General features: G+C 35.1%; 1 protein-coding gene across 4 annotated transcripts; it reads right to left on the bottom strand.

The window, feature by feature from the left end:
• Positions 1–860: 860 nt before the first annotated feature.
• On the bottom strand, positions 861–7,084 carry LOC131047869 (magnesium transporter MRS2-B). 4 transcript variants are annotated; one of them, XM_057981665.2, is made up of 8 exons: positions 6,951–7,084; positions 6,717–6,765; positions 6,391–6,499; positions 5,018–6,210; positions 2,660–2,788; positions 2,240–2,575; positions 1,755–1,802; positions 861–1,510 (listed from the first exon to the last, which is right to left on the bottom strand). In XM_057981665.2, the coding sequence occupies exons 4-8, from the start codon at positions 5,669–5,671 to the stop codon at positions 1,280–1,282; spliced, it is 1,398 nt and encodes a 465-aa protein (XP_057837648.1). In that variant the 5' UTR covers positions 5,672–6,210; positions 6,391–6,499; positions 6,717–6,765; positions 6,951–7,084; the 3' UTR covers positions 861–1,279. The 4 variants fall into 4 exon arrangements, with proteins under 4 accessions (XP_057837648.1, XP_057837647.1, XP_057837650.1 ...); XM_057981664.2 differs by lacking the exon at positions 6,717–6,765 and having other exon boundaries at positions 6,951–7,067; XM_057981667.1 differs by lacking the exons at positions 6,391–6,499; positions 6,717–6,765; positions 6,951–7,084 and having other exon boundaries at positions 5,018–5,088; positions 5,184–5,764.
• Positions 7,085–10,006: the final 2,922 nt, after the last annotated feature.

Below are 10,006 nucleotides of genomic sequence, written 5' to 3' on the forward strand. Positions count from 1 at the left end.
ACACAAACTGAAATACAGACTTTTTGACCGGTAGGATGGGTTTTGTTTAATGGGCAGTACCTCCTCCCAAATTTTGCATTCCAGCTTACGATTTTCTAATCAAAAACATAATATTTTATCCACGATCATGGTCATGGATGGACCTACTTCGTTGGAATTCTCAGGCTCAAAAATTGTTCAATTCTTGCACAATAATCAAATGCTTTTAAATACAATGAACAATCAGGCTCCATAATGCTTATTTGTCTCATGCACCTTACACCAATTTGCATTCTTATACGTGTTGATCCCTGCTCGCAATTAGTTATTCTATTGTCAATATGTTTGATGATTCTAACTGTTTTCAAATGCAATTTTCCGGTTTTGAAAACAATGGATGATTGCCATGATCACCTTTTCCCTATTCATCTAATTTGATGTTCGATGGCTTACCAAAATCTTGATTCAAGTTTGCGGGATTCTGATTTTGAGTGTTTCAATCTGTTGAATTCAATGTGGTTATGTTCAAGATTATGACCTTAGTTGTTTACTGGTAGCAATGCTTGTGGTGGAAAAGGGTCAACTGTGATGTAAAGTAATTTTCTCAACCTTCAACAGTCTCTGAAACTCCACGAGTGGAGGCCTCATGCTAATTGCAATTTGTTCGGGTGTCTATGAAAGTGACTTAAGTTCGAATTTTACATTTTCTTCGTTAAAAACCAAAATCAACCCGCATTCATACTCCAACCAAAGCTAGGAAAACAAATGCACGGTATATTATTAAATACAAACACAATATATGATTCCCCAAGACAACCAAAGCTGCCAACTATCCAAAGACAAACCACAGTATTGAGACAGATCATTTTAATGTCATCAAATACTAAAGTAAATTAAATTTTTCATTTCAGTAGAAAAACATTATAACAATGAGCTTAAACTTCAGTGGGGATTCCACTGAGCTAATCCTCCAATTCTGGTTTATAGCAGAAAGGCCCCAGGAGACACATGACCTAAAACATCGGTAGTAATGCTATTGGACTAATTCTCTTCTCCATCCTTTATAAATTTGAGTGCCATATACAGTAACCCCACTATCAATTTATTTATTTCTCAACCATTTAAAAAGGATCATTTGGAAAATAACAGAAAATCTGTACATTTTGTGCCTGATCGTTATATTGCTGCATATGAAGCTGTATTTGCTACAATTAAAAGAATGATACAAAAGACAACATTTCCCCATAAATAATTTTCCCATAACCGAGATACGCAATAATGGGCTACAATACAGGATCTCTTACAGTGGCATCAACCTTCGATGCTTGAAATACCATAAAAACAAGACAAAAATTAGCAGCCCAGAAGCCCCAGTTATTATAATAACCCATTTGAAAGCAGAAGGTTCATCAAACAGAGCAATTGGGATATTCATGCCAAAGACTCCTGCCACAACTCCAAATATAGCAACAACAAAAGTCGCTGTTGTGAGCAATAGCTCAAATTGTATCAACTGGTTCCGAACATTATCCTGCCAATTATCATTCTCAAAGATCAAACTCTAAATAAGAAGATAAAAAGTCCAAAGAATTGACTCCAACATGTAATGTCAAAAATGTCAGTCATCTTTGCAAATGTATGACACCCACCTATGTCTTAGGCACATATTACACAATAAGAACAACTGATGTAAGGATTTATGCAAGAGCAAGGCGTAAATCAGTCCTATACAATGGTTTTTGAAAGTAATAAACAATCAGACCTAAAAATCTTACCAGTTGAATATTTATAAAATCCTCTGTATCATCAATGTACTCCTTCAGCTAAAAACCATAAGAACAGGAATTAGATAGAAAGTTGCAATCATATACAGAAATTTTACCAGACCATTTTACAAAACTAAGCCTTTTTTACTAATGCCCTGACAAACAAAATGAGAAAAAATTAACATTGACCACTAACAACTCTCCAGAAAAGTCAAAGGGGCTATGCTCAAATAGCAAGGTCATAGGGTTCTCAAGATGGAGATCCAGGTTCAAATGCCCAAAAGTGGCATCTGTGCCGCTGTGGTATTCCTGCAATTGGAGTGGTATCCCCATAGTTGTTAAGCACATACAGGAATTGTGAAGTCACATAGTGGATGTGGTCCGTAGTGGACAATTATACAGGGTGTGAGCACTGAAACAAAAACCCCTACTAATTAATCTAATTTTATTTTCTTAGATCTCTCCATTAAAGATTGTTTCGTCTGTAAACTTACCGATGTTAACTTGTTGAGAGTGCTGTCAATTACCACAAAGTAGGCTTCGAGTAGCATCTCCAGCTCTTGAATATGTTCATCATTGTTTTCGGAATCCTTCATGCTTTCATGCCTGCTACGCACCAAGCTGACAGTCCTTTCCAGCTTTGAAGAATCTGTGGGAGAACATGCAGGAGAAACAGGAGCTGATACTGAAAAGCCAGCCCCAACAGAATTATAACCATATAAATTGTGATCTCTAAAATATGTAGCTTCCATGCGCTCCTTCTTCTCAGTCAAATACATCTCAGCCATATCCCCATCATCATCCATAAGCTGCTCTATCTCATCTCGTACCTGCAGTGAAATTGTCACTGCTAATTCATGATATATTACTGTGTATTCAAATATAACAAATCATTGATGTTTAAAGATTTACACCTTTTGGACCCTACGAGTCAGAGCTACAAGCCTGCTTTTCAATCTCCTAACACGCTCTAAGTTCAATGTGCTGATCTTAGATGTCAATTCATCCAATACGGGATATGCTTCTATTTCCAGTTCAGTTGCCTGCATCATACATACAAACAGAATATAAATAACTGTTATATTCAAAAACAAAATCTACAGCAAGCAAAAACATGTCAAATTCATTTGCAGTATCGTAACATAATAACTCTCTGACTAATAGAACAGGCAGGAAAATGTAACATAACTGATATCTTCTAAAATGAAAACAAAAAAAGTAGCTCAACAAAATATTTTTGGTGATAATTCTGATACTCTAAAAACTAGTTCATATCGGTTTGGCAAATTTCCAGCCAAAAATATCGAAGGACAAGTTTTCTAATCATATCTGATATCTATGTACATCCAAGTTAGAGCCCCATGAGCAGATTTGAGGTTAAGGTTATGAGTTAGTCAAATTCATAAAGATAGATCCCTTTATATTCACCTAATGACCTCTAGAATTCAAACATGTCAGTTTACCTCATTCCACATAAGGATATAATTGTTGAAGTTTCAATTTTTAAAAATCAATAAACTAATGCATACCGTTATTTCCATTTGGACTAGGTTTCTCAAGTAATGGTTACATGTGATTCACTGAAAATAGCGCATCTTGAGAGAAGCTTTGTCTTCACAATCATGCACAAGGTTGTAAACAATGTTGGTGGAATTTCTGGTTTCTCAATCGCTGTACCATCTATTCTACAGAGGTCATCTATAATTTGGTACTTTAATCTTCATTTCTAGGAGAGTCTAGACTATTTATAATTTATGCAATAAGACATGGACTCAATTAAATCAACATCTAATTCGTGATTAATCTTCATTATTTGGTACTTTAATCTTCATTATTAGGAGAGTCTAGACTATTTATGTATTTCATTTACATTACATATTTTTCACATTTATTGATTTATTGTAATATAGTATAAAATGATAGTTAAAATAACAATATTTAAGTAATTCAAAATTAAATCTAAAATGATCTCTTCGATATATTTTAACTTGATAATTTTACATCTTCAAATTTATTATTTAACAACCATAATTTTACAACAAACATTTATCATCCATGGCCAGAAATATCGACCATGATTGAACAATTAAATAAATGAGTCCAAAGATGAAATTGAAGAACATGATTTCAATAGGTGTTTAGGTGTACAAAGAAAGGAACCTAAGGCATCAAAAAGGCACCTAACTCATAATAATGCAAAATGGTAGCTCTAGCCAAGCCCCACCCCAGTCCCACAATATATCAATGATGGAAGATGCAAGCACCGACAACTCCCTTGACAAAATAAATGTTTGTAAAGCATTTTTAGAGAGTATACAAATTAGAACATAGGATATTATTCATACAATCACTTAGCCATGCTACATGATGAATTTTATTCCTCAAGGATGCCATTTGATACTTTGCAAATTGGATATTGTGCCAAACAATCATTTGAATGTGAAAATATAACATTTACAATTAGCTCTGTTACTGGGTTCAGCCAGAAGTAATATCATACCTGGACTGTTTCAGACCGGCTAAAGATCATGGTCCAGATTCTGCCTCAGCTTATGGATGCAAGTTCACCCAGAACCCTGGTCAAACCTTGGCAAACCCAAGGAAAATCTGCCTCTTCCCCCTCCCCTCAAACAAAAAATGGCATTTTTTTAATAAACAAGCCCAAAAACAAACCCTGACTACCCCTAAACAAGTGACTTCTAAGTTATTAAAAACACAAAACAGAAGCAAAACACTATCCTACCTGTGTTCCCTATTTAATTTTGTACCAAATTACGTTGATATTTATATATTTTTAATATATATATATATATATATATCTTGCTTGTTTTCTAGAACACGTCATGTATCACACAAGAATCAATATAAACAATGGTAACCAATTTGTTCAAATAATTCGAAGCATTTTCACTTGCTTCATTTCTTCCTAGCTCCTTGCAATTTGTTCTTGAATTTTTTCCTTGCAATTTGTTCTTGAATTTTTTTTGTTCAGCTCTATAAGTTTGCACCACTATTTTTTGCAGCATTATTAGTTCAGAGATCCTAATTTCCTCCCTCAATTATCTTCCACAGAAACATCATCAATTTCTGACGCTTTCAGTTTGTTTCAGTCATATGCTTCTTCATTACTAATAAACATCAGACATTTAAACAACCTAAACATTGATTCAAAAAGCATACACAGTTTTTCCAGAAACTCTTGCACATAACCTAAATATATTTCAAAAGCTATAAACATCATATTTTGAAACATGAATAAGCTTGTTACATACCTGGGTTTCTAGAAATGTGCAAGCTGCCTCCAATGCAATCTCCAACGCCCTGAATTCAAATGGCAAGTCGTCTGCAGATGAACCATTGAAAAAATCAGCCTGAGCAATAGATCTTTTTTGCCTTGCCTGTCCCATGTTAGATAAGGCATCAATAGTTGATTCTTGCCTGGCTGACTGTAATGGAAATCTCGAGCTCCCTTGTTCACGAGAATGCCAAATATTGCCAACCATATCATTTTTAATATGCAAACGCTTTTGCAGCTCTGCTACATACTGCAACACATAGCTATCCAAAGAATTCAACAGCAGCACCTCATCAGCTGTGATAATGCACCTTATCTGTTCTAGATTTACAACAATTGCTCTCTCCCGACCTAAAATTGTTGAAGGATACACAAACAATGGATCCAAAAGACGAAGATCCCTTGCAGGTAAATCACAGCGTTTCATTATGGTTACTTTGTCAACCTCCAAAACTTCATAATTCCCACTTGTATCTATCCGTATCCAGGAGCGAACACCCTGCCCTCGCTTTTTAAGTCCTAAGAAGTCTAGTCCTTGAAACAATGGCCTACCAGGAATGGTGGATCGATGAGGTGCTTCTGCAACAACATAAGGGCGTGGTGGGAGAAGGGGTTCTTTCACATCTGACATTTTTTAATGTTTAATAGAACCCTGAACTTATTCTTGACAAAAAACAAAGTGTCCAGACCTATGATTAAGTATATAACCGGCTAATATGTGCATGCGGACAATATAATTTCTTCTACGAAGTTCTCTAACTGCTCAACAAAACGGCTCCAGAAGCCCCAATTTTTTGAAGCGCCTGAATATGATAGTCTCACATCTCTATAGGTATATCATACACTCAGCCCCAATTTTACTACTTCATGGCTGAAAGAATATGTCTTGAAAGGGAGAAAGATAATCAACAAATACCATATCTAACAGCTCAAAATTTATCAATTGCACCGAGAAATCTCCAGAAGAGGCAACAAAGAAACGTATCTTCCAGGTAAGGTCACAACTTGTAACCATATCCCCAATGTGCCTGCAGTTGGTTCCCAATCATAGAGGACTTGGAGTGCTTCGCTTGAAAGATAATGCCCTTTATTATTATTCAGCACAGAATTCAGAGTCATCTCAAAGCAAAATTCCAAAGAAGTTTACCATATATCTCCCAATTTCGACATCTGAGACAAAAAACATATATACATCAATAAATACTCAGAAATAGAATTCAAACAGGGGTCGGTCATTCAATCATCTCAAAGAAAGGCAAATATCCATACTTATTAACAAATATCTCTAAACTGCATTTACAGGTGGAAAAAAAACACATCACGACAATAAACAAAGGTTCTGATAATTACATTGGGAATATGTTCGCAATCTCTCTGAAATTTTCTTCAAATAGATTAATCTTTTTAAATAACGGTTAAGCGGTTACAATCTGCGTCTCAACATCTCCTTCTATTTGCTCTGTACAGAAGATTAAGCCATGGAAATTTTGACAGGAATTAGGAAAAAACCAAAACTGATAAATAAAAACAAATAACAAACTTGCAAATTATAAAACCCAATTTTCTTTTTAACACGCTATCTTTGTCGAACCCCACAAATCGTCAACCTTTTACTGCCCAACTGCTCTGAAAAACTGCAAACCTGCAAACTTTCCAGATTAAACTCACTCACTTACCACTTTGTCACCAGACGGCTCTGCAACAACTCTAGATCTTCTTTACCTCCTGAATCCAGATTTTAGGAGAAGTAACGGAACAACTATTAAACTAGGGTTTGTAAGTAAAAAGCTAATGGAAAACTTCCACTTGGATCATGACAATCTAACTTTTCCAGTTCTTTCTTGAATTCTACCTGGGTAACGATGTAACAAAAAACAAAATCTGGAACTCATTTATTTTGGCGTTCTAACCTGAAAATCTGGATTCTTAACGTACGGTTCATCCAGCACATATGATTTCGTTACCCTTTCTGGATAGGTGGCAAGATTACCTAAATCTAATATTTTAACACACAAAATGTTTTGAGGTTTTGCTGGTTAATGAGTTTAAGTAATATAGAAATTAACTGACACTCACGTTTCTTTAAACTAAAATTAAAGATGCTTGCGTGATAGTTACGGGCGCATATTTGTCATCCACTTATTAGCAGGAAGGCAAAGTGGTAAAATATTAAACTAACTATTGATAAAAAAAATATTTTGGAATGACTCAAAATTCACTAAAACCTGAAATTGGCCTTGTCTCATAAGGTTGTGTCTATTCTGGCTCCAAAACGGATCTTTAGTACAGCGTGTTAGCGACAGGTTAGTCAATCGCAGCCGTTAATTGCAAAATTGAGGGGGTAAACACGCGTGTTAGTCAATCTGTATTATCATTTTGGAGCCAAAATATATGCGTTCGTCCCATAATCTCCACCATAAAAGATGGGACTCGTCTATTCTTGGCTCCAAAACGGTAGTACGGATTGACTAACACATATGTTAGTTGCGCGTTTTACACCGTCGATTTTGTAATAAACAGCTGTGATTGACTAACACGTTGCTATCATGTTGTACGAAAGGTCTGTTTTGGAGCCAAAATAGCTTCAGCGTAAAAGATGGTCCTCCTACACCTTCTTACTTTTTGTGTGATATAATTTTAAGAGTGAAATGTGTACCTTTCTTTTTAATATATAAATTGGTGAACATGTTTGATCTCACCGATCTAGGCTATTGTCTATACAAATGGTCACTTCAAAAAATCTTTTTAGCGTTTTCCATCTAATATTTGTGGTTTAACAACAATGGAGATGCAAAGCATGAAAATTTCACTCCTGAAAATTTTAGAGAAATCCATCGTGTTTTGCGGATTTTAAAAATTGTACGGAGTGTTGTTTTGTGTGGAGTATAGTTGCTTTCGATCTCACACCCCTAGGTTTTGTTATAAGGTTTGTTTTCAAATGAATAATTTTGATTTACCTAAGGTTGGTGTTGGTTTATTATTTATTGATTGTTATATCATTGAATGGGTCTCATGTGCCTTTTACATAGGATTATCTTCATGCATATGCAAAGGAGTATAGGGTGTTTTTGTTCTTCATTGATTATTATCTTTTAATCCTTAATGATGTTGCATCTTTTGTAAAGACAGATGATGCTACATGTTCCATGAGTTAGTTTGTTTCATGTTTATCTAGTTTCTCCTTGTTCATGGACCTTATTTGTAAGGTCCTTGAGAAAACAAACTAATTAATTTATTAAATTAACTCATTTAACACATCATCAAATATGAATTATTCTCCAAACTCCATATAATTATAAACATAAGATTTCAAATTTACAAATACTTATTACAATTTCAAGGAGTTCAAGTACGTATTCTAGGGATGTGTGTGTGTGTGTGTGTGTCTTGAATACAATAATGATGGCCTATATGCCATAATGATATCAAAACAAATGAATTACATTATACCATGATATAAATAATGGAAAATCAAACTGTCCTTGCTCGGCACCAACCATATGGTCATTTGCTAGCTAAGGACGAGAACATGGCCCATGTGCAAAAAGATCCTTTTACATTTGTTGCAAGATCTCTTCCTCCTTTCATCATGCATCCCTCGAAAGGATTCATTTACACTTGTTGCAAGATATCGCTTTTACAACTATCTCTTCCTTGCTTCAAAAGAGATATGCCCTCTCTTTATCTTGGAGTATATGCACATTGTTTCTCAAAGCATATATCCCTACTGATGAAGGTGTTCATCCTTGTGTTTTCTTTCTACCTTAAGAGGTCAACATAGAGTTGTGATAACATCTAAAGGGGGCAATATATGCAACCTCCTTGTTGCTTGTGTTGCAGTTTAATTTTGTAGGATGTCATCACAAACAACAGGCTTTCTTTGGTTATCCTTATTCAATGTTGCATGATTTCCTTACAAACAACAAGCTTTGTTTGGTTATCATTTTTAATTCATAGATCCTTATTCAATTTTGTGGATTTCCTTATAGATAATGCTTTGTTTTGTTATCCTTGTTCAATTTTGTGGTTTTTCTTACAAGCAATGCTTTGTTTGGTTATCATTGTGGTGGTGTCCTAGTAACACCTTTTTTGCAGTTGTTTTCCTTGCAAAAAGAAAGATTTGTTTGGCAACCTTTAGGATGAGTTGACTAGCATAACACAACTTGCTAGACCTTGAGACTCTTCCTTTCCTTTTTTAGGATGAGTTGACTAGCATAACACATCTTGCTAGACCTTTTGACTCTTCATTTCCTTTTTTAGGATGAGTTGACTAGCATAACATAGCTTGCTAGTAGATCTTTTGACTCTCCTTTCCTTTTTTCACACATATCATACAACACAACTTGTTGTCCTGTAGAATTCATGGTTTCATGGATCACCTAGCATAACACAACTTGCTTACCCATGGAATCCACATTCCTTCTTTTTCTCTTTCATGGATCACCTAGCATAACACAACTTGTTGGGCCATGAAATCCATGTGTCCTTTCATTTTCTCCCATGAATCCAAAGCATAACACACCTTGCTAGTCATTAGATCATGGTTTCTTGTCTCATCAATTGATGTATGCTCTTGCTCTTTCCATGTGACCATGTGTTCTCTTCAAATAGCATTTTGAGAATGATATTAGAGGTTGAGACATTTTAATTATCGAAGTCTATTCAAATAGTTGACTTGGAGCATTTATTTTTAGTAGTAACCCCTTTTTTGTCTGTATTTTGTCTTTGCTTGTCTTTTACCCTTTTGTGTAGCTTGGTTTTGTATTTTGCTTTATTTTTGTGTATATTTTTGTGAGTTAAGATCGTAAGCTTGGGGGCTTGCTCCCTCAAATTTAGTGATGTCTTATCTCATTGTAATCTTGCTCCTAGTTGCTCATGTGTCTATGTCTCTCTTTCTTCTCATTTTTAGTGACTATGAGTGTAGACTCATACTCCCACTAAAGTGGGGGCTAAATGTAGTATTGTA

The sequence above is a fragment of the Cryptomeria japonica genome, chromosome 3, assembly GCF_030272615.1.
Source record: "Cryptomeria japonica chromosome 3, Sugi_1.0, whole genome shotgun sequence".
NCBI classification, from domain to species: Eukaryota; Viridiplantae; Streptophyta; class Pinopsida; order Cupressales; family Cupressaceae; genus Cryptomeria; species Cryptomeria japonica.

Bases quoted from the DNA above. Each gene is read 5' to 3' on its own strand.
- LOC131047869 (XM_057981665.2), bottom strand. From the start codon at position 5,671: ATGTCAGATGTGAAAGAACCCCTTCTCCCACCACGCCCTTATGTTGTT. The intron at 2,789-5,017 runs GTATGTAACAAG...TGTATGATGCAG, and splicing joins GCACATTTCTAGAAACCCAG to GCAACTGAACTGGAAATAGA. The intron at 2,576-2,659 runs GTGTAAATCTTT...ATTTCACTGCAG, and splicing joins TGACTCGTAGGGTCCAAAAG to GTACGAGATGAGATAGAGCA.